This window comes from Microcebus murinus, chromosome X, assembly GCF_040939455.1.
Source record: "Microcebus murinus isolate Inina chromosome X, M.murinus_Inina_mat1.0, whole genome shotgun sequence".
In the NCBI taxonomy this organism is placed as follows: Eukaryota; Metazoa; Chordata; class Mammalia; order Primates; family Cheirogaleidae; genus Microcebus; species Microcebus murinus.
The window spans coordinates 6,299,136-6,324,963 of NC_134136.1; the positions used below are offsets into that span (position 1 = coordinate 6,299,136).

The window sequence follows — 25,828 nt, forward strand, 5'->3', positions numbered from 1 at the left end:
TTTAATTGGAAATTCTTATTTATTCTGTTTTCGAAACATAAGTGCTTTTTTTTTTTTTAAAAAAAGTCTAACATGTCTTTTTAGTATCACACACTTAAAATGAACAAAATACAAGTAGAGTTTTCTAAAAAGTTGCTTTAAAAGTTAAATATACCGCTGTATGGGGATCATAGTGACAAACAATTTAGTAAATCCAGAGAAATACAGCCATCAGTGTCAGTTCAGGCAAATGAATATAGAAAGGAGTGGTGGCTTTCACCTGTGGCCCTTCAGATGTACTTCCTGTGACTGGTATACACTTACAGCTGATGAAAATGACAGTTTCAGAAAAGGTTGTAAATTTTTCTTTACAGAGTATTTATATGGTAACCAGAAAATCATCTAATCAGAAAGCTACTTACTGTGTGTTTCCATTTGCTCTGAAAGAGGTACTTAAAAGGGTGCCCATCTTCTCTTTGTTTCTACCACCTGTATTTTATTACCCTACTGTACTTACTTATTCAGTGTACTTATAAGTTTGTCACTGGTTCTATAAGAATTATTTAGAAGGTATCTTGTCCCAACCCTTCCCATGCCTGTTCTTAGAGAAAAACCTTAACAATCTGAGTCAAAGGAGGGGACTGAAGTAGGAAGTTATCTGAGTGACTCAATCCCCTCTTGGAAATCAGCAGAGTCTCTACACCCAATTTGGGAGAAGGAAAGTTAGGGGAAACACTTGTCAAGCAAACATTTGTCAAACATTTGTCAACCTAAACATGGGACCAGGGAAGAGGACTAAAGGCATTTTCCACTACCTTTTGTGTGTTAATCTGAGGCTGCAGTCACATCCCCTCTTCTCACATGCAACATTCATATTTACATACTTAGTCTATCAAATGTGGATACAGATCGATACACAGACATATCAAAACTATGTATATTCAGAAATATGCCCATGTATGCTTAGACACATACACACACACACACACATACACACAAACATGTGCATTTGTAAGAAACAGACATATGCCCACAGATACCAAGATATACAGGGATATGTACACTACAATTAGGAAGTCAAAATATATGTGACAGAGTTTAAGAATAGATGGGGGAAGGGCAGGGAGTTGAGGGAGTTGGGGGGTTGGATGTGGTAGAAAGTGCAGAGGTGACTGAGATACAGATCAAGAGCACAAGAAAACAATGCTTGGTAGAGCAGCTATGGACTGGACTACTGGATTTCTCCTTGCCAAAGTCAAAGGCTTCAATTTATCTCTGTGTTGTGTGTTAGCCCACTTTTCAAAGGCAAGGATTAGGTGCACAAGGCTGTCTTCAGCGAACTAACCTACCTTTGATTCCCTCTCTGTTCCCTATGCGTAAGACACTGCCAGGTATCTTCTCTTCTTTTCCTTCCTCTCTGGAATTGGGCTCCTGGCTCCATTTCTCTGGGTTATTCTGCATTTTCTGCTGCAAATACATCTGAGTACCAACAATCTTCATAAAATGTGATTTGAAGTGTTAACACAAAAATCCTTAAATATACATGTGCTTGTGCTTGCATTTCTTGATATTTTACCCAAGTGAGAGTAGGCATTATGTGTGCAGCTACAGAGAGGGCAACAGTAGAGACAATGATTCTACAGAGGAACTACTTCATCATTCAGTGTGAGGCAACCTGTGAATAAAAAAGGAAACTATGATCTGGTACTCTCTTTTCCCAAGAAAAGGCACTTAGAATGGATATTTCCAATTTATAGCAGAAAAAATCCAATAATTTAGGGTTTACTCACTTGAAATAATGTCCCAAAGCACCCACCACTCATGTACACAATAAAACCACAATAAGAAAAACCAAACTTTAGGAGTAAGTTATTATTAATACCTGCTCCCCAAACAGGAGTTAGAAAACTATGTTGGTAACAGATCTAGGGAATAAAAACACATGCAAACTTCTATGAACCGTGAAAGAATTAAAGCCAATAATGACAGGCGTGGTTGAGCATATGCACACTGGAGGTGAGCCTCCAGGTAAGGGTTCGCTTCTTCTAGAGCAGTGTATGGGAAAAGTTCTCTCTTCTTGGAAGGGATGGGATAGAAAGGGTGGAGTGAAAGTGATTAGGCGATAACAGTTCAGTTCCATGCACAATCAACTGAGGCAGGGACCAGCTGTCAAAAGGCTCTCAGCATCCAAGACCTAAAGCCCTCATTGCATGGCACAGAGGCTGTGGGGCAGAAACTCCTGCACGTAGGTGGCAGCTGCCTTCGAGAGGTAGGTCATGGTGCCAAACCTGCCACTGGGTGCACTGTCATACAGGAGAGTACAGATGCCAGATGCAGGATCCTTTGCCAACATGATATCATCTGCGCCGAGGGTTTTCTGTTTGGTTTATAAGGGTGAGAGAACACAGGGGAAAGGAAAAATTACTAATTCTACTAAGTGAAGTCCTTATTTGTATAATTCAGAGTCTCTTCCCCAAAACCAATTAGTTGGGGCCTAGGCTGTTTAGCCAGGAAGAGATCAGGGTTATGCACAAAAGGGTGAATATGAGTTTCTATATATATGTTTTTCATTAGATCCTCAAATCATGCAAACTATTTTTAAATTATTGTTTAGAATTTTTCCAATTGCAAAAAATCTTTGAAAGTTAAATAGTTAACTAAATGAGTCATACCTGTTAAGAGACAAATTTTAACACTATAAATCACCTTAATAGTACTTTGGTCTGACTTCTTCTAAGTACTACTGATTTCAACTTGTACTTTTTTATCTTGCATTTGATCATTATTTCTTTCTAAGCCAACTTAATTAAAATAGACTATAATAATTCTGAAGCTAGAGTCCATGCCTAAAAGGGATCACATTTTCTGATACATGGACTGACAGTGATCCAGAATATTTAAAATTAAAACTGTCCTAGAAAATCCTGGATATTTTTCTTTTGTGTCCCCTCACAGTGGCTGATGGAATGAAGTACCTATTATTTATTTTGGAAAATTTCCTACTGAATACAGTACCTGTCCTTCACCTTATGTGCTTCTACTCTTTTTTTTTTTTTTTTTTTTTTTTTTTGAGACAGAGTCTCGCTTTCTTGCCCAGGCTAGAGTGAGTGCCGTGGCGTCAGCCTCGCTCACAGCAACCTCAGACTCCTGGGCTCAAGCAATCCTCCTGCCTCAGCCTCCCGAGTAGCTGGGACTACAGGCACGAGCCACCATGCCCGGCTGATTTTATATTATATATATTAGTTGGCCAATTAATTTCTTTCTATTTTTATGGTAGAGACGGGGTCTCGCTCAGGCTGGTTTTGAACTCCTGACCTTGAGCAATCCGCCCGCCTCGGCCTCCCAGAGTGCTAGGATTACAGGCGTGAGCCACCGCGCCCGGCTGCTTCTACTCTTAAAAAGGCAACATTTTAGTTGCCTGAGTAATTTCTTTCTATTTTTTTTTTTTTTTTTTTTAGTAGAGACAGGAGTCTTGCTCTTACTCAGGCTGGTCTTGAACTCCTGACCTTGAGCGATCCTCCTGCCTCAGCCTCCCAGAGTGCTAGAATTATAGGCATGAGCCACTCCATCAGGCTCAAATAGGCAACATTTGGAAAACTTTTAATAGCTAGTTTGTATTTTTTTTTTGATACAGAGTCTCGCTTTGTTGCCCAGGCTAGAGTGAGTGCCATGGCATCAGCCTAGCTCACAGCAACCTCAAACTCCTGAGCTCAAGTAATCTTGCTGCCTCAGCCTCCCGAGTAGCTGGGACTACAGGCATGTGCCACCATGCCTGGCTAATTTTTTTCTATATATATTAGTTGGCCAATTAATTTCTTTTTATTTATAGTAGAGATGGGGTCTCACTCTTGCTCAGGCCGGTTTTGAACTCCTGACCTTGAGCAATCCTCCCGCCTTGGCCTCCCAGAGTGCTAGGATTACAGGCGTCAGCCACCGCGCCCAGCCACTAGTTTGTATTTTTGAATGTGGTTAATTTCCTGGAAGAATATTTATTAATAAAATAAGAAAAATATAGAAAAGTTTCACTTTAATATTTTCCTATAGGTAAGTAGTAAAAGCAAAAAGAAAGCAAAGCAAAAGCAAAACCAAATCTTCTATTTTCCTTAATAGTCTAGAAAGGACATGCTATCCAATAATTTCTTATTAAGTCCTATAATAATAAACATTGCCATCAGGAATTTGAAATATGATGCTGATGCTATGCTTCAGGGAATTTCAGGGAACAGTATACAACTTCCTGAGTCCAGGCAACTTAACCACCTAATACAAATCACAAAATACATGGTGGAAGACAGGTCATCCTGCAGCATACTTCTTTTGCAAACAGAGCTCAAAGCCACAACAAAGGCAGCCCAGAAAAGAGCTACAAGGAAGAAGAGGGCACAAGACAGTGACCCTGGCTCCACAAAGAGCTCTGAATATAATCAGGTTAGAGTCAAAACATTTCTCCCTTGAGAAAACAACAGGTTTACCTACCTGTTCTTGAAGGAACAATTCGTTAGCAATGTGCACTATTTTTTCCACAGCAATGATGCTTCCAATGCTATGAATTTCAATATCTGCCAGCATGGTGAGAACAAGGATGGCTTCAACCAGAAGCTGGCGGTACTCTGGCTGAGGTACACGATTCAGGACAGACTCCACATGAACAGAGAATTTAATTTCTCCTGGAGTCATCTGTGTGATAGAGAAAAAGAAAATCACTTCCTAAGAGCCCGACATCCAGGAGACATTAATCACTTGCTCTGAAAGGCAATAAAAACACTGTAGCCAGGAGCACTGCTTCAGACCCTTTTAAAGTAATTGAGTGAGTAAACTGGTTCAATCTTTTTGGAAAGAAGTCTGGCAATGCATAACAAAAGTCATAAAGTATCAATTCCCTGTAACCCATAATACTATTTCTGAGAGTTCATCCTAAGGAAGTAATTCAAAAGAGGAAAAAAAGCTCTATATGCAAGAGTATTTATAGCAGAATTAGTCACAAGTGTAAAACTAGAAGTAACTTAAACATGAGAATAGTTGTATAAATAATGGCCTATCATGGCATAGCGACTTCCTAAGTTTTTATAGAGCCATTTAAAAGAATAAACAGATGACTGTGAATAAAGGAAAAATTTAAGTAAAACTTAAAATTGTATGTACATGATGATTAGAATTATGAAAAACATCTACATACTGCTAGATTAAAATGGGCATTAAGAAATGTAAAGTTGGCCGGGCGCGGTGGCTCACACCTGTAATCCCAGCACTCTGGGAGGCTGAGGCAGGTGGATCGCTCAAGGTCAGGAGTTCGAAACCAGACTGAGCAAGAGCGAGACCCTGTCTCTACTATAAATAGAAAGAAATTAATTGGCCAACTAATATATATAGAAAAAATTAGCTGGGCATGGTGGCGCATGCCTGTAGTCCCAGCTACTCGGGGAGGCTGAGGCCGAAGGATCTCCTGAGCCCAGGAGTTTGAGGTTGCTGTAAGCTAGGCTGACACCACAGCACTCTAGCCTGGGCAACACAGTGAGACTCTGTCTTAAAAAAAAAAAGAAATGTAAAGTTATTTTAGGGTAAAGGGGATTGAGAAATACGTTTTAGTAAACTTGTATTGACTAGATCCTCTAGGGAGGCAATGTAGATTTGGAGTCTAAAGACCTGGATTCAAGTCTTATCTTTGTCAGTTACTATACAACCTTAGATATTATTTTAAAATTGTTTCCTTATCTATAAATTAGGAATGACAATCCCCCTGCCCCCTTTTTTAACCCATCTCACCTATATCACATACTTGTGCTGAAGATAAAATTAATATGAAAGTACTTTGAAGACTCTCAAAGGTACTATTCAGGTATGTATTATTATTAATTCTATGAAATTTCAATCTTGCTTAAAGGCAGAAAAAAGACAAAGAGGGGACATAATGTTCTTTATTAGAGAAAAGGCCTGGTGGCAAGAGTGAAGCCCTGAAGCACAGCATTAGCTTTCTGTACCTATCCCCCTAGCTACTATCTACAACAACCCCAGTGTATTTGAGAATTTTCTACTGCTCGATCTCTCCTAGCTTTCTAATACTAGCTCCTTTGTTGATTCTGTATAAGGCTAGTTCTTTATCATTTCTGTGTAATTTGGACAAAAAAAGCATCTGAGAGTCTATGTCTGTGATTTGTGGTAGTATTTTCTAACCATGGTTATATATCAGAATCATTCTATAGATTTTTAAAAAAATACAGAGGCTCAGGTCCCATCCCTGGAGACTCTAATCCACTAAGTTGGAGATGGGAGCCCAGGTTAGTTCAACATATAGTTAGAGCTAACAACTACTGTTTTAGGATCTAATGGTCTATAAGCATCCTACTAGAGAAAAGTGGGAATGAGAAGGATGGAGGGACATGAAAAGTCATTCATTCCTAGATTTCCTTCCCTTTTGCCCTTTCCAACTCTCACATAAACTAGCCTAACTTAATCAAACATTAAAAGAAGCTGGCTTTACATAATTAATGCAATATATAATTATTCTCTAGTGTTCAAATTCAATTTTTTTGAGACAGGGTCTTTCTATATTTCTCAGGCTGGTCTCAAACTCCTAGGCTCAAGTGATCCTCTCGCCTCAGCCTCCTGAGTAGCTGGGATTACAGGCATGCTCCATTCGATTTTTAAAAAACGGGTGGGGGGGAGGGGATGGGTATATACATACATAATGAATGTGATGTGCACCAACTAGGGGATGGACAGGCTTGAAGCTCTGACTCAGGGTGGGGAGGCAAGGGCAATATATGTAACCTTAACATTTGTACCCCCACAATATGCTGGAAAAAAATAAAACAAACAAAAAAACATTCCCTCTTTTCTTCAAATGTATTTCATGTACAGTTGATTTATAAAAGCATAGGTCTGTTACTTTGAGAAGTGGTCATGGAAATACTTCAGTCAGGCAAGTTATCAGTCACATAAATGTGAAAGCCACAGAACCTTACCTCTCTAGTGGTTGAAGAAGGAAGAACAAAACCTTCCACAGAAAGTCCATGACACTGCAAAACAGAAAAAAAGAACATGTTGTCACCAAGGATAGGCCAATAACTGGGAAGCTGTAAGGAGACACTTTGTATTTCTAAGTGTGCTTCATGGGACATATGCTGAGTAATCACAGATCAGTGAGAGGCTCTGCAGCCCAAGTGCCCTTGCCATGGGGTTGTGATTCCTAAGTGCCAAGATGCAGGGCTGGACTACAAGAGACCAAGGTTCATCCTCTACTTAGGGGAGTGCAAAGGGTAGGGTAGATCTACCTTCTGGTAATAGGCTAGCCCCAAATATTTGGAAACCACCTGGGAAGATATCATGCTAGATCCCAGAGCTATCACAAATAGGCCTTCAGAAAGATTTTTAGGCTATAGGAAAAAAACTCAAGACATGAATTTATCAGACATGTACCATTACTATATTTTCCAGTTAAGCATCTCATTCCCCCATAAGTATTCTTATGCTGCTCTACTTTTTCCATTTCTTTTATTGTAATTTGTTTTACTGTTTTATTGTTTTTCCCCACTTATTATATGGTAAGTATATCCCCAAGCCATTATGTATACTTTTGCAATATTATTTTTTTATTCCAAAATATTAACGGGATACAAGAGCTTTTGTTACATGGATACACGCTATAATGCTAAAGTCTTTCAGTATAAAATTCTATATACTTTACTTATTTACTATGTTTACTATTGTTTGTTTCTCCTAGTAGAATATAAATTGCATTATATTGTCATATATACACACAATATAGGTTATATTGTTTTCTGTTTTGTTCTTTGCTGCATGAGCTTGTAGAACATTGCCTGGTGCACAGTAAATGCTCAACAAATATATAAATGAATGATATTTTATCTTCCCCCTCAATGTCAACTCAATTATTAAAATGGAAATTGATGACTTGCCATTTTAGATTTTAAATAGATTATATATTAAACAACCATATATAAAGATTGTAATCCAATAGGTTTACTGACTCTATTAGACTCTTCCAGCCCATGTCCCATATGACAAATGTCTTTTTACAGAGAATTGCAAGCCTCCAAACATATGTGCAAAGATTATGTTACATTAATACTCAGAAAGGAATAGAATGAAAAAAACAGAGGGCATATGTTTTGCCTCTTAGGTTAGGCCTGTGAGCCTGTCTCCAGTTCTCTGAAGATCAATCTCTGACTGTGCCAGGTAGAAGTGTGCTGGTTTTGAGTTGCCTATGGGGTGCTCAAGCAGGTTTGATGTCCCTCTGCCGTGGGGTGTGCCCTACTCTGATGAAGTAATGGAGCAAGCAGCACCAGAGAGGGGCCATGAGCAGGGAGCTCACAGTCTGAGCATCCCTTAATCTGCTGCAGGTCAAAGGTTTGAGCCCCATTCTCTGTGGAAGCCTTGGTGTGGTGGATACACCAACAGAGGGGAAACAGCCACTCCTGAGAGCCCCAGTTCCATTTTCTCTCTCAGCAGCTGCGGGCAGGGTAGGGGCAGAGGAGGAAAAGAGTTTGAATAGAGGACAGCTAGCACTCTGGTTGCCTTTGTCCCTCTCTCCGGAAGGCAGCCTGGCTGCCCATAATGTCCAGGCTCTGGGGTCACACAGATCCTCTGGGATCCACTACACCCTGTGGCTCCTGCAGTCTGGGCCAGTGTTGGGAAATGTTTGTGTGGGAATGAGTGAGACAAAAACTGAGGGACTTCCTGGGGAGGACAAAGGTGCACAGTGGGTGAAGCAATATGGCGCCTGCCGTCTCAACTCAGGTCTGTGGTGACAGGAAGCAACCCCAAGGAGGACTGGCAGTCTGCTGGTGCTTTGTCTTCAAGAAGCTCCCAGTTTACTGGTGGCAGCAGCTTTTGGGCTCATGAGAGTAAAAAGGCTCTCCAGCAGCTCGGGAGCCTGCTGACTGCTAGAGAGGAGAAGGAGGAAGAAACAAACCACCTCACCTACCCTTGTCATTGGACTTCATACCTCTCAGGTGTTAATCTCTGCTGGTATCTTGCTCCTTCTTGTTCTGCTATGCAACTTCTTCCCATGGAATCTCTGGTAGGTTCTAGCACTTTTCCCTCAGAATTATACCAGATCTATGTTTGTTTGTTTTTTTTTCATTTAAAACTTTTCCTTCCTTCTGAGACAATCTGACTGCTGAGGTCAGCCATCTTGTCTCTGACTTTTACCTCCATTTTTATTTTTATGTTTTCTTCTTGGTTTTGTCCATCTGACTAAATGATTTTTACATAATTATGGGGATGTTACAGTTATGTCATATCTCAGCCAAGGAGACTGAGAATTTCAAGGGGGAAAAATAAAGAGATATCAACAATGTATTATGCTCACCTTCTGCAAAACTTTCCATACTTTTTGATAAAATCCAACCGGGACTCTATTCAGTGCTCCATCTAGCCTTCTTCGGCGTTGCCACTGACCTTGACGACTATCTTTAGATGACTGATAATCATGTGTACTAGGAAAGGATCCACTAATTTGAGTCATAGAGGTTCCAGGTGACTTGGGAGAACAGGAAAGGAAAGAACAAAGAAACAAAGTTATCTCTGTTTCTATGATAAAGTATTATAGCAAAGTGAATAATAAATACTCTCTATAGAATTATAAATGACATATTAAGTGAAATAGCCAAGATAAAGAGGTTACAGTGAAGCTAGTAGCCTTATATGTGGTATAAACTGGCAAAATCCTTTTATAAAGTAATCCAGTGATACATAAGAAGAACCATAAAAATATTGATGGCATTGAACATTCTTAGCTGTCTCTTTAACTGGTTATCTTTGTTAAACTTCTAGCTGGTCTATGGCTTAACTTGTTGATCTTATGGGCCTAATACAAGCCATAATAAATCTAAAAGAATCAAAACCATACAAAGTATGTTTAATTCCACAATGGTATTAAATTAGAAGTCAGGAACAGAAGGAAATTTAGGGAATTTACAAATACATGAAATTTCAACAATATACTCCTAAATAACCAATGCATTAAGGAAAATAAATCACAAGGAAAATTAGAAAATATTCTGAGATGAATGAAAACAAAAATACAACATACCAAAACTTATGGGATACAGCTAAAGTAATGCTTAAAGAGGAAATTTATTTTATAAATGCCTGTATTAAAAAAGAATAAAGACCTCAAATTAATAACCAAACCTTCATCTTAAGACAAGGAAAAAAAGAAGAGCAAATGAAACCAAAAGCAAGTAGAAGAAAGGAAATAATAATAAAGATTAGAGAGGAAAGAAATGAAATAGAGAATAGAAAAATAATAGAAAAAATGAATTCAACCAAAATTTCTTTCCATGAAACTATAACAAAATAGACCACTCTTTAGCTAAATAGACCAAGAAAAAAAGGAAGAAATACATTAATTCTGACTTTACAAAAATAAAAAGGATTATAAGGCCATACCATCAGCTGCCATATGCTAACAACATATATAACCTAGATGATATAGACAAATTCCTAGAAAGACACAAACTACCCAAACTCCAAATTGATTAAAAAAGAAACAGAAAATATGAAAAGACCTTTAACAAATAGAGATCAAATTAGTAAGTACAAAATTTCCCACCAAGAAAAGTCCATGTACAGATGTCTTCCCTGGTTAATTCTACAAAATATTTATAGAAGAATTAACACTAGTTCTTTGCAATCTCTTCCAAAAAAAGGAAGAAGGAACACTTCCCAACTTATTCTATGATGCCAATATTACCCCAATAACAAAATCATACAAAGATTTCACAAGAAAACTACAGTCTGATATCCTTTATGAATATAGATACAAAAATTCTCAACAAAATACTAGCAAATCAAATTCAACAATATACTAAAAGGATTATACAACATGATACAGTGGGATTTATTTCAGGCATTAAAGGTTGTTTTACTATCTGAACATTAATTATTATAATACACCATATCAATAGAATAAACAGTAAAAAAATACATCATCTTAATAGATGCAAAAAAGCACTTAACGAAATTCAACACACCTTCATGATAAAATTACTCAACAAACTAGGAACAGAAGGGAACTTCCTCAATCTAGTAAAAGGTTAGATATTTTCCTACAAAAATCCATAGCCAACACCATCAGTTAAAGACTGATTATTTTTCCCCCAAATCAGAAGAAGACAAGGATGCCCACTCTCATCACTTCCATTTGACTTTGTACTGGAGGTTTTAGTCAGGGCAACTAAGCAAGAAGAGAAATAAAAGACATACAGATTGGAAAGGAAGAAATAGAACTATTAATATCTCTATTTGTAGATGACATGATCTTGTATATAGAAAATACTAAGGCATTCACTAAAAAACAACTACAAATAATTAATGAATTCAGTAAAGTTGTATGATATAAGCTCAATAACAAAAATAAATTATATTTTACTTGAATAGACATTTCATCAAAGAAGATACATAAACGGCCAACAGGTATATGAAAGATGGTCAATATCATCATGGAAATGCAAATCAAATCAAAATGAGATATCACTTCATACCTATTAGGATGGTCATTATGAAAAAACAAATGGTAAGTGTCAGTGAGGATGTAAAGAAAGTGGAACCCTTGTAAACTGTTGGTAGGAATGTAAAATGACACAGCTACTATGGAAAACAATATGGTGGTTCCTCAAAAAATTAAAAATAGAATAGGTGCAGTGGCTCACACCTGTAATCCTAGCACTTTGGGAGGCCAAGCAGGAGGATCGCTTGATGCTAGGAGTTTGAGACTACCCTGAGCTACATAGCAAGACTCTGTCTCTGTAAAAAATAGAAAAAATAGCTGGGCATCATGGTACATGCCTGTAGTCCCAGCTATTTGGGAGGCTGAGGCCGGAGGATTGCTTGAGCCCAGGAATTTGAGGCTGTAGTGAGCTATGATCATACCACTGTGCTCCACCCTGGGCAACAGAGCAAGACCCTGTCTCAAAAAAAAAAAAATTAGAAATAGAATTACCATATATATGATACAGACATCTGGGTATTTATCTAAAAGACCTGAAATCAAGATCTTATGGAGATTTGCACTCCCATGCTCAATGCAGCATTATTTACAATAGCCAAGATATGAAAATAACCTAAATGTCTATGGACAGTTGAATTGTTAAAAAAAAGTGACATATACGTACAATGAAATATTTTTCAGCCTTAAAAAAAGAAAGAAAGATTGGAATATATTACAACATGGATGAACCTGGAGGACATTATGCTAAGTGAAATCAGCGAGTCACAGAAGGACATATATTGTATGATTCCAGTTATGTGATGTATCTAAAATAGCCAAACTCATCGAAGCAAACAGTAGAATGGTGGTTGCCTGGGCTGAGAACTTGCTACAATGAGTATAAAGTTTCAGTTATGCAGGATGAATAAGTTCTAGAGATCTACTGTACAACATCATGCCTATAATGATACTGTATTATAAACTTAAAACTTTTTTTAAAGGGCAGATCTCATGTTAAATATTCTTACTATAATAACAAACTCAATTTTCTTTCTAATCAGCAGCAATTAGCAATCTGAAAATGAAATTAAGAAAACAATTCCATTTAAAATAGCATCAAAGGGAATAAAGTACATAGTAATAAACCTAACAAAAGAAGTACAAAACATATTCTGAAAACTATAAAATATGTTAAAAGAAATTAAAGACCTAAGTAAATGAAAAGAAATCCCATTTTCATGGATCAGAAGACTTAATATTGTTAAGAGGGCAATACTTCCCAAATTGATCTATAGATTGAACACATTCTCTATTAAAATCCCAGCTGGATTCTTTGCAGAAATTAATAAGCTGATCCTAACATTTATATAGAAATTCAAGGGATACATGATAGCTAATACAATCTTAGAAGACGGAAGTTAGAAGATTCATATTTTCTAATTTCAAAATTTACTATAAAGCTACAATAATCAAAACTGTCATACTGACATAGGATACACATCTAGATCAATGAAACAGAATTGGGAGTTTAGAAATAAACCATTATATTTTGGTCAATTAATTTTCAACAAGGATACCAAGAGAATTAAATGAAGGAAAGATATTCTTTTTTTTTTTTTTTGAGACAGAGTCTCACTTTGTTGCTCAGGCTAGAGTGAGTGTCATGGAGTCAGCCTAGCTCACAGCAACCTCAGACTCCTGGGCTCCAGCGATCCTCCTGCCTCAGCCTCCCGAGTAGCTGGGACTACAGGCATGCGCCACCATGCCTGGCTAATTTTTTCTACATATATTAGTTGGCCAATTAATTTCTTTCTATTTATAGTAGAGATGGGGTCTCGCTCTTGCTCAGGCTGGTTTCGAACTCCTGACCTCGAGCAATCTGCCCGCCTCGGCCTCCCAGAGTGCTAGGATTACAGGCGTGAGCCACTGCGCCTGGCCAAAGGAAAGATATTCAACAAATAGTGCTGGAACGATGGATATACACATACAGAAGAATAAAGTTGGATCGTCTACCTTACACTGTACACAAAAATTAAGTCCAAATGGATCATTGTGCAGAAAAGACTTAACACAGCAGGCCAAAACTGCTATTCTTAGAAAGGCCTGCTTACAAGATTGGCCCTTGGCTGGCATATAGAAACTCGGATTTTGGGAGGGTTCCCACCATTCCCAGAACTGATAACAGTAGCTTAGTGTACCTAAACTGTTTGTACAAACACTATGGTTCATGTTGAACACCTGCTTTCTTTCTGGGAGTCTGGAGTTTTGGTACGTGCCCAGACAGAGGCTATTCACATGACCAGCCTCCAATAAAAACCCTGGGTGCTGAATCTTTAACAAGCTTCCCTGGCTGGCAATATTTCACATATGTCACAGCTTGTTGCAGGAGGAATTAAATGTATTCTGTGTGACTCCACTGGGATAGTACTCTGGAATCTTGCGCCTGTTTTCTCTGGATTTTGCCCAATGCATGTTGTTCCCTTGCTGATTTTACTTAGTATCCTTTCACTGCATAGCTGTGGCTATGACTATATATTGAGTCCTGTGAGTCCTCCCAGTGAATCATCAAACCTGGGAGTGGTCTTGGGGACACCCTTCAACATAGACCTACATGTAGCAGCTAAAACTATAAAACTCTTAGAACAAAAAATAAGAATAAATCTTTGTGACTTTGGGTTATGCAAAGATATGACACCAAAATCATGAGCAACAGAAGAAGAAAATAGATAAATTGGATTTTGTCAAAGTTAAAAACTTTTATTCCTCAAAGAACACCATTAAGAGTGGGGGGGGGAAATGGGCATTTATTGAAACCTTAAAATCTGTACCCCCATAATATGCCGAAAAATAAATAAATAAATAAATAAATGAAAAAAAAAGAACACCATTAAGAGTGAAAAAAACCATAGAATGGGAGAAAATATTTATTTGCAAATTATATATCCAATAAGGGACTTATATCCAGAATATATAAAGAATCCTTGCAACTCAACAATAAAAAGACAAAAATACAAAAACAAAAACAAAAACCAACAACAAAAAACACCCACAATTATAAATGGGCAAAGGTTCTGAATTGACATTTCTCCAAAGAAGATAAACAAATGGCCCATAAGCACATGAAAAGATGCTCAATATCATTAGCCCTCAGGGAAATGCAAATCAAAACCACAATGAGATACCATTTCATACCCACTAGGATGTCTAGAATCAAAAAGACAGACAATTATAAATAAGGGTTGGCGAGGAAGTGAAGAAATTGGAATCCTCCTATGTTACTGGTAGGAATGTAAAATAGTACAGTCCCTTTGGCGAAGGTTGGCAGTTCCTCAGAATGCTAAACATAGTTACCATATGACCTAGCACTTCGACTCCTAAATATATATCCAAGAGAAATGAAAATATAAGTTCATACAAAAACTTGTACACAAAGGTTCATATCAGCATTATTCATAGAAGCCAAAAAGTAGAAACAATCTAGGTGTCCATCAACAGATGAATAGATAAATAAAATATGATCAATATAATAATGATACTATTAAACAATGGAAAGGAATAAAGTACTGAAACATGCTATAGCATAATGAACTTTGAAAAAATTTTGTGAAGTAAAGGATAAACCACTGGGGAAGGTGGTTATTTGACAGTTTAGATTCAGAAATTAATATAAAATAGAAGACAATAGAAATATTTTCTGAGACAAGAATTCATATTTTATTTTGGGCCAAATGTCTAAATCACAAACCATTACAATGTAAAAGAGAAAAGTATCCCCAAACATTTCCATTGGCAAGTGATTATCACATACACTGAACTGTCAAGTAGACAAATTGCCATTAATTCATCTTCATTGTCTTGTCTCTACCACCGAGATCCTAGGCTGTTGATAGTGGGGTCAAACCAGAAAGGGTATGGGTCTGATAGAGTACAATTCAGACCATTTTTCAAACCAAATAACAATAATTTTGAGTTTTTTACATTACATTTTCTTCTATATCTCTGTCATCTATTAATGTAGATATGACAGACTTGGGCAATTCTTAATTCATTATAAGGTATTTGGTTAAAGTTAACCAAAATCCTAATATTACTTTCAATGGTTTTCCATTTTTTGTTTGGTTGTCACCTGGCCTAAATCTCTTTAGCCTGAGCAATCTGAAATTATAGGCCATTATGAACCATTGATTTAAACCAAAGAAATTTAATCAGAGATCAGTCTTCCTAAACTGTAAGCTTCATGAGGGCAAGGACCCCATCTGTTTTGTTCACTATTGTATCTCCAGTGCCTGGCACAAAATTAGCACTCAATTAAAATTTACTAAATGAATTAATAATCAGAAGAACAGCTAACTTAGTGGTTTTTAGTCTTAAAATACATCAGAATCACCTAAAGAGCTTATTAAAACACAGATTGCTGGGCCAGTATGCCTAGGGTAAGGACCCAAAATTTGCATTTTGAGTAAGTTCCCAAGCAATGTTGATGCTTTCTAGTACAGTACCTGGTGCATAGTAGGCATGTAATAAATTATATTAATTGAAATAAATGAATATACAAATACTTATTAAATTTAATTTTGTTTTCTCAAATGGAAAAGAGGTTGGAATTGAACTCCCTTCCCTGCCTTATTGGGAAAGAAATGGAAACACGTCACCCACATATATGAAAGTGCTTTATACTTAGCTTAGTTCTTAATTAATTTTGTTTTACTTTTTAGTCAACCAGTATTTGTCATGATTTATACAACATGTTTTCAAAGCACTTGTGAATGGCATATAAATAACAACAACAAAATAACAACAGTTACCAGAAAAGGCGGTGACATCAAATCTATACCCAGGGGATGACCACCATTGGACTATGAAAAAAAATTGAGAAAAGAAAATTTTAAAAGGCATGAGGCAAGGCAACTGTTACTTGTGTTTCTAAAAGTTGTCAGTAGAATGAAAGTACACACTATTTAAGTAACTAGCCAGCATGATATCATTAAAAAGCTAATGAAATGCCTTACTCTAGAAGTAATGGTAAAGGGTAAAATAAATAAAACTACCTCAAAAATGTTTTTTCCATAATCAGAAAAGAAGGCATTGGTGAGTGATAGAGAAAAGGGCTTAGAACAATACAAAATGCCAGACAGGCAGGTGAGGATGGAAATCAATATTTAAAAATAAGAAAATAACAAAAATTTAGAGCTCTGAATTCTCTAAATTATAGTCCTAATGATTTTGGCTCCCTTGAAGACCTATAGCAAACATGTAGAAAAAAGCCTAAATGAGATAGCTGGGTAGGTCAAGTCTTTTTTTTTCCTTTTTTCTCTTTTTTTTCTTTTTTTACAAGAGACAGGGTCTCACTCTATCATCCAGGCTGGAGTGCAGTGGCACAATCACAGCTCAGTATAACCTCAAACTCCCAGGCTCAACTGACCCTCCAGCCTCAGCCTCTCTAGTAGCTAGGACTACGGGTATGTACCACCACATCAGCTAACTTGTTGTATTTTTTTTGTAGAGGTGGGGTCTTGCTACATTGCTCAGGCTGGTCTCAAACTCCTGGCCTCAAGGGATCCTCCCACCTCGGCCTCCCAAAGCACTGGGATTATAGGCATTAGCCATCATACCTGGCCAGTAAGTGAAGTCTTAATTATCATATTAATCTAGCTGGGAACATGCACTTTGAGTTCCAAATATATAATGAACTTGTAAGTAATATTCTGTGACTATAAACAACTATAAAGTGTTTAGCCAAATCACTCTCAACCAAAACAAGGATGATTTACTAATAACATTAGTTTATTCAATATTCAATGTATAATTCTTTCACCTTTCAAAGAGGAAAATGTCCAGATTACTCAAATTATCTGGGAAAAAATTGTAAAGTGAACACTTAAAAAAAAAAAAAACCACAATGCCTGTTCTTATTCCATTCCATTCTTGCCCTTCCATAAATACAAATGTCAAAGGGTATCTGATGAGTGTATTCAAGTTTATTTCAAATTAAGCTTTAAGCATTGGCTCATTTTCCTCTGAAATGGTTTCTGATTCCTTTTTTAAAAAAACAAACAGCTGGGCACAGTGGTGCACGCCTGTAGTCCCAGCTACTCAGGAGGCTGAGGCAGGAGGATCACTTGAGTCTAGGAGTTCTGGCTGTAGTGCGCTATACTAATCGGGTGTCCACACTAAGTTTGGCATCAATATGGTGACCTCCCAGGAATGGGGAACCACTAGATTACATAAGGAGGGGTTAACTGGCCTAGCTGATTAGTAGTGGGATTGCGCCTGTGAATAGCCACTGCGCTCCAGCCTGGGCTACATAGTGAGACCCATCTCTTTAAAAAAATTAAAAAAAAAAAAGAAAGAAAGAAACCAAATAGCCGAGCATGGTGGCACATGCTTGTAGTCCAAGGTACTTGGAAGGCTGAGGCAGGAGGATCACTTGAGCCCAGGAGTTTGAGGCTGTGGTGTGTTATGATTACATCTGTGAATAGCCACTGTACTCCAGCCTGGCCAACATAGTGAGATCCCATCTCTAACAAACAAACCCAACCCCCCTTCCAAATCTCCATTTCATCTCTCTCCTTCTGAAGGTGTTTTAATACTGTAAGCTATCATAATTCTATTTTGAAAGTAGGAGGACTGGTTTTAAGCTTTTCATAAAAAGGGCTTCTAGGAGAGACCAAATGAGTATGTTCTCAATTTCGAGATCTTGAAACCATATGATAGGATTTTTTAAAAAAAGGTATAGAAATCTGTGTCAACTACTTCCTTGTAGGATGTAACAACTCCATCTATTTTCATCTGTAGGAAAAAGTAAGAGACTATAATAATATCGTGTTTAGTGACTCCCAGTGACTCCTAGAATGATTTAGGTGCTTCTCCTCTATTTGTCCTCAACACTTTTTGTATAACTTGTTAAAGAAAAATTATTCAGTGACACTTGTTAAAGCATGGTAAGGAAGACTTTATTTAGGACCACTGTGGTAGGTATAGGGACCACTGCAGTTGGGGTCTTGAAGTAGAGGAGAGAGATTAGGCTCAACTCCAAATATAACATGGGAAAGCAGGAATTTATAGCCAAGGGGCAGTGTGGATGGAAAATTAGTAACCACAGAAAATACTGGGGTAAGACAGACTTTGATTAAACTGACCTAACAGGATTCTTGTTAAAGATAGATCAGGGTGATCAGATATTACCTGGGAGGTGGTGGAGGATAAGGAACCTGATCAGATATCGAGGATGATCAGGCATCAAGGATAATCAAACACTGAGGATAGAGAGTTCTGGGTAAAATGACTTACCCGGGTTCTTTTGCTAAAATGAGATTTTACAAGGAAGTGCACAGATGGACTTAGGAGAAGGTTCAGAAGCCTGACTGAAGTTTGGCTAAACAAAGACTCTTTGTCAAGGCAATGATAAAAGTCAAATTTGGAGATAATACCTGAAAACAAATTTAAAAAATAAGGTCCTCACCTAATCTCATGTTCTCTCTAGTAGCTATTCTTAAAAATAAGAAGTCTAAGTCTAGTTTTATAAAGAAAATTAAATTCCCAAAATGCATGTCAGTCCTAACAACAGAAACTCAGGATTTCAATTTCTTGCTATCAAGTGCAAGTTGCTTTCCTTCTACAATTAGCAAAGTAGTTCCAGAAAAATGAAAGCTAGTTAAAAAATGATTGTTATAAAGGAGATTCAAACATGCTACTCCATGGCTTGTTACCTTATTTGTAAAAAGGCCACGAGCTCATGCATGTTATCTAGAACTAAAGGCAAGCTAAACTATGTTAGAGGATCTCTAGTTATTTCACCTGGCTTTCAGCTGAGATAGACAGTCTACGAAATTCCACCTGAAAAATAAATGGCTCAAATTAAACTCAGGATATGAAATAATTGATCCCAACAAAGTTTGATTCCAAAAGAATATTCTTAAACATACCAATATCCCAGCTAATCTCTCAAGTAGTATCTTACCTGCTTTATCTCACTTTTTAACTGCATGATCCCAGTTCGTTCTGTTTTGGTTGCTCCAACAGCACCAACCTCGTGGATAGAAATAGCAGGACTGACATTTGAATCAGTGGGACGAACTATATATAGCATGAAGGATTCAAGAGAAAGAGAGAGGATAATAAAATATAATTTTTCCTCTACCATGTTAAAAAGACTTAGATCTATGTCCTTATTTTTAACTTAATTTTAAAAACTAATTATAACCTTGCTATTTAAAGGGTGGTCCATGGACCAGTAGCATCTGTACCACCTAGGAGTTTGTTAGTAGAATCTCAGGTCCCACTCCAGACTTACTAAGTCAGAATCTGCATTTTAGCAACATCCCCAGATTAAGGAATACTGCATTATACCCTCCCCTTCTTTTTTACCACTCTAAGGTCTGACATCCATCCATCTGACCTTAAATATCAATTTATCCTAAGCCTGAAAGTTGAGCATGAGAGATAACCCCCTTTCATTTGCTCTGCTGCTTTAGGTATGTGACACCAAATACTGCCTAAACCACAAATGCAGGTGGAAGATTAGTTTGTGATGGACTCCTAGATATATATAAATCTAAAGTTGAAAATATACATTAGATGCGCTGCAAGCAGCTACACATGTACACACATATACAACACTGCAAGCGCTACTGAATTACTGGCAATTAGAATGCAAGACAGTTTCAGAAGATATGGGTTGCTAGTTGTCCTAAAGTAGAGACATAAGGTAATGTAAGGAAATGAATAAAAAACTTAAAAATAAAACACGATTGTAAGCAATCCACTTAGTTCATGTATCGTTTAAGGAAAAAAATGAGATACATAGTAGTTTCCTAATCTTGTTTCAGAAGACAGCTTTGCTTTTAACTGTTTTATATATTGAGGTTCTATTTATTTGTGGCAGAAGGCTTCTGTGATGAAAGAAAAAACATTTAAAAATGAATAAGACACTTAAACCAAACAGTCAGAAATGGAAATTCAGTTATTTAATCTTACCACTTCTTTCCACTCCAAACTCCTTGCCACTGAGAATGTGATGCAGGAGATTCTTCATGGCTGAAGGACTGAGATTCATCAGGCCCTCTGTGGCTTCCTCAGCTAGTCAGCAGAAACATTAGAACAGAAGGACTTCTAATTTGCCTGCCATTCCCTCCCTATTTTTTCTCTATTTCCTTACTTATTTAGAATTTGAGTCACTCGATTAGAAGGATTGAATTACAAAATAAAATTGCTAGTACCATATTGCTTAGATATTCATACTGTAATAAATTTTTAATTATTTAAGAACTGACTATCCAGTTTGTGGATTAGCCAGGTCAGTGATTGCTTCTTCACCACCCTCCTCCACACCATTAGGGTACTCAGTAGAATCTTTATTTGAAAGTGGTAAGAATAAAAGAACAATGGAATTGGAGGCCATTTAGAAAAGGCAATGAATGTATATGTATGCAGATGGACTGGAATACTTAAAACTTCTCAGTCTAGAAATATAGAGACTTAAAGGAGAATAGATATGAATCCATGAAATGATAAAGAATATTGAGAGGATAACTTGAACTTGTTCATCAACATCAGACACTTATTAAGAATTTACTACAGGTAGGTCATGATTTTAAGTAATGTTAGTATAAACGAGTATGACATGGTACCTGACCTTGAGAGGCTGACCATCTATTTGAGAGAGATGGAACATGTAAACAAGATAAGCAATAAGAAACCATTGCATGTACTATATGTGAAATGAGAGGTATATACAATAAATGCTTTTGAAATCAGAGGAGACATCATACTTCAAGGATGGGCATTGACAAATATCGGGAAATACTGTTAAAGTAGGAGGTAGAAGCCAGACTATTGAGGGTGTTGAATATCAGACTCAGGGATTTTTGACTTTATCTATAGGGAAAAAAGAGCCATGGTTTTGATGAATCCATAGGAATGCAAAAATCCATAAGAGGAAAAGTGAAGAACGTTCACTCATTGAGGTTTATTAATGATCAATCACACCCTCTCATAAAACATCCCTTGATACCACAACTAAAGAATACTATATAATATGCTTATCTATAACAATGTGCTGAACTGGAAATCATTTGAAATCAGAAAGACTTGGACTTAAATTCCACTATTTACTAGCTTGATGTTACTTTGGGTAAGTTACTTAACCTCTCTGAGCTTATTGGTAAAAGTGGGACAATAACACCTTCTCCAGGATTGTTGCAAGGATCAAATGAGACAATGTATGTAAATATAAAGAAAAAGTACAGTGTCTGGCATATGGTAGGTATAAAATAATTGTTAGCTCTTTTCCTTCAAAGGGTTATTTAAATATAAATTGTCTCATTTGTTTGATTTAGGTCTGACTCAAACCAATATATTTAGCTTCTTGTTAAAAGCTCAATAAAAGCCTTTTGGGAAAATTTAACTACAAGAATGGCTAAAAATTGAGTTTTACAACTGTGATTTTACTTTTCTATGCCATCCCTATCCATCTTATGGAATCAAACAAATACCAATGGAAAAAAAGAGTCATGCCATAGGGGTCCTTTTTTTCCCCTTCACACTTTCATATATTTCTGATCTACAGCTTCCACAGACACCAACTATTTTTTAAACTAAAACTTTTATCTTGCCAAATACACCTAGAGTTCATTTTAAAGACAGTCTTGTCAAATAAACATTAATAAAATAGTCTTCCTTTATTCAATCATGATGCTGACTAAACAGAATACTGACATTATGATCTACTAACGTGAGGACTCAATCTTGGTATCCAGAAGCTCCACTGCCTAAATCTGAACCCAACTTGGTTTGTCACACTCAAGTACTCTCCAGAGCACTCGAGGAGTTAGGAGAAATGAAGGTAGCTAAGAATAATCGGTTAAGCGGAATTTGGAGCACAGAGACCCCAAGATGTGGCATTTTAAAGTTGTGGAACTAATATACAAATGGGTCATCATATCAGCCCCTTGATTTGTATAAGTAGTCTTAACATTGGAACAAGATTGCCATATGCAGCCTCTGAACTATGAATACAAATGTTTTAGCTTTCTTTCCTCCCTGATCCAAAACTCCATAGACCTATATATATTAAAAGCAAATTCCATCTAAAATAGTTACTAAATTGAGTACCTGAGCATCGAAGGGAGTGGGCTAGTTCTGTTGCCATAACTTGTATGATCAGGCCAATTCGAAGTCGAAACATTTCAGCAAAGAGGCCAGGCTGGGTTCGCATATACATGGCCAGATATACCATTATTTCCTGCACACAGAATGAATATAGACAAAAATTATGGCCCAGGTTTCATAATGCCTATTTATTCATCTTTGGAAACTGCCAGATGAATTCAAAACAAACTTTAAAATATCAATCACCAGATTAAGCTTTATAATTCTGCTCACCTGTGTAAGGATTGAAATGCTCATGTCCCCTTCACTGGCTTCATCTATCAGCTCAGTAAGTGCCTCATAGGGCAGAGGTCTAAGGAAGAAGACAGTGAAGACAGACAAAATTCTACAACCACTTAAACCTAAATATGTTGCAAAAATAAAAAAAGCTATTCCTAAGTCCAAATTGTTTCCTCAGCATTTCATCATTAACAGTAGGCATTCTGGTTCTTTCAGTCTTCAAAGCTCATTGCCTCTTCAAACCACCCTGGCCCATATCAACTCAGAAGAGCTCTGTGCTCTCCTCTCTAAACCTGGATTAAATAATCCTTCAAAATATTACTTAAAACACCCCATGATATCCTTCTAGACTAGTCTTCCATGGTTAGTTCTTTTTTTTTTTTTTTTTTGAGACAGAGTCTCGCTTTGTTGCCCAGGCTAGAGTGAGTGCCATGGTGTCAGCCTGGCTCACAGCAACCTCAAACTCCTGGGCTCAAGCAATCCTACTGCCTCAGCCTCCTGAGTAGCTGGGACTACAGGCATGCACCACCATGCCCAGCTAATTTTTTCTATATATATTAGTTGGCCAATTATTTTTTTTCTATTTATAGTAGAGACGGGGTCTTGCTCTTGCTCAGGCTGGTTTCGAACTCCTGACCTCGAGCAATCCACCCACCTCAGCCTCCCAGAGTGCTAGGATTACAGGCGTGAGCCACCGTGCCTGGTCATGGTTAGTTCTCGACAGGTAATTTTCATGGTTACAAAGTAATAAACTAATTTTAAGCTGTGCCTTTTTTATGGATACATAATATTTGTACATATTTATGTGGTACATGTGATATATTGTTACACGCACAGAATATGTAACGATCAAGTCAGGGTATTTAGGGCATACATCACCTTGAGTATTAAGCGAGGTGTTGGGAACATTTCAAGTCCTCTTTTCTATCTATGTAGAAATATACAGTACATTGTTGTTAACTATAGTCCTATTCTGCTATCAAACATAAGAACTTATTCCTTCTAATTGTATATTTGCACCCATTAACCAACCTCTCTTCATCTCCTCCCTACATAATGAAATATTATTCAGCCATTAAAAGCTGTGCCTTTTGGAAACCATTTTATTACGTTACAATCACTCCTTACAGAGTTGTATTGATTTTCTATAGTTTCATCAGTTCACACATACAAACACTCACATACACACTCACACACAGATATACACACATTCTCCCACACTTCTGATTCTTCCATCGACACAAAGCACTCTGGGGGCATAGACTATGCCATCTTCTTTTGTATTACCTACAGTGTCACAAAATTGATCTGATTTGTGATAAAAAGTTGTTTGCCAGGAGCGAAGTTTTAAGTTGTATGCCAGGAGTGAAGTTGAATTGTGTCCCCCAGAATTCTTATACTGAAATTCTAACCCTTAGTACTTTGGAATGTGACCTTATGTGGAGATAGGGTATTTACAGAGGTAATTAAGTTAAAGTGAAGTTATTAGAGCGGGACCTAATTCGATATGACCAGTGTCCTTATAAAGACGGAAAATTTGAACACACAGACATGCATAGAAAGAACATGAAGAGACACAGGGAAAAGACAGCCATCTACATACCTGTTAGGAACCGAGACCTTTGAGGGTCTTAGCCCATAAATACCCTGAGCTGTCAAAAGGTGTTTGATGTGGCATTTATTGAAACCTTAAAATCTGTACCCCCATAATATGCCAAAATAAAAAAAAAAATTAAAAAAAAAAAAAAAAAAAAAGGTGTTTGATGGCCATTCGGATATCGCAAGATATCCCAGGCTTGGCGCCAGAGGCTGTTCGCGACTGATAAACACTTAAGGCTTGGCGCCAGAGGCTTTCTGTGATTGATAAACCCTAGGAAGTTTGTAATTGATTGACCCTAAACTGTTCTTGACTGATCAACCCTAACCCCCCGCTGCCCCTCCCTACTTCTTTGTTTCTGTATGCTTATAAAACCAACGAAAAACCTAGTAAAGCAGACCTTGACAACCCTTTGCTTGGTCTCGTTCCTTTTTCTCGCTCATCTCTTTCAGGCATGGTCCCCCTTGACCCCCGCGAATAACAAAAGGTCCCACAAGCCAAGATACATACCAAAGACAGAGGCCTAGAACAAAGTCTCTTCCAACCTTCAGAAGAGACCAACCCTGTTGACACCCTCATTTGGACTTCTAGCTTCCAAAACTGTGAGAGAATAAATTTTTGTTGTTTAAGCCAACTAGTTTGTGCTACACTTTGTTATGGCAGCCCAAGCAAACTCACACACAAGGTTAGGACTATTTTTCTGAAAGTATAACTGAGACTTTACATATTGAACCTATGATGCATGGTCCTATGACATGTCTCTCTGAGCCTTCGTATAGGAGTTTGTTTGTTTGTTTGTTTGTTTGAGTCAGAGTCTTACTCTGTTACCAAGGCTAGAGTGCCATGGTGTCAGCCTAGCTCACAGCAACCTCAAACTTCTAGGCTCAAGCAATCTTCCTGCCTCAGCCTCCCGAGTAGCAGGGACTACAGGCATGCACCACCATGCCCGGCTAATTTTTTCTATATATTTTTAGTTGGCCAATTAATTTCTTTCTATTTTAGTAGAGACAGGATCTCGCTCTTGCTCAGGCTGGTTTCGAACTCCTGACTTTGAGTGATCCTCCTGCCTTGGCCTCCCAGAGTGCTAGTATTACAGGCATAAGCTACCACGCCCAGCCCGTATAGGAGTTTGAACTGGATCTTAGGGGTAACAGAAATCATGGACATAAACCATGGCGGCATACAGACATCAGCAAAGGTATCCCTGCTTACTTCTCCCTCATTTCTTCCTGATTAAGCTCTCTATCTAGAACATGTTTTATTTAGAAAATAAGCTTTTTACTACACTGGCTACAGAAGTAGAACTGGCAGGCAGGGGGAATACCTTGTTTTAAATTACTCCTTAGTAGAAAAACACATTTTTTTTTTTTTTTTTGCTCACTTACGAATGCAGTTAGAATCCCTCTAAAAAT

General features: G+C 37.5%; 1 protein-coding gene across 2 annotated transcripts in view; it reads right to left on the reverse strand.

The window, feature by feature from the left end:
• PHKA1 (phosphorylase kinase regulatory subunit alpha 1) overlaps window positions 1-25,828 on the reverse strand; it is a 121,268-nt gene continuing 95,440 nt past the window's right edge. For both annotated transcript variants that reach the window (XM_012784356.3, XM_012784358.3), the window contains 10 exons: window positions 22,814-22,892; window positions 22,544-22,673; window positions 20,408-20,509; window positions 19,392-19,507; window positions 19,229-19,267; window positions 16,237-16,287; window positions 9,311-9,481; window positions 6,942-6,995; window positions 4,456-4,656; window positions 1-2,356 (listed from right to left, as the gene is read on the reverse strand). In XM_012784356.3, the coding sequence (XP_012639810.1) occupies window positions 2,183-2,356; window positions 4,456-4,656; window positions 6,942-6,995; window positions 9,311-9,481; window positions 16,237-16,287; window positions 19,229-19,267; window positions 19,392-19,507; window positions 20,408-20,509; window positions 22,544-22,673; window positions 22,814-22,892 (1,117 nt within the window). In that variant the 3' untranslated portion in view covers window positions 1-2,182. The remainder of the gene's footprint in view (window positions 2,357-4,455; window positions 4,657-6,941; window positions 6,996-9,310; window positions 9,482-16,236; window positions 16,288-19,228; window positions 19,268-19,391; window positions 19,508-20,407; window positions 20,510-22,543; window positions 22,674-22,813; window positions 22,893-25,828) is intronic.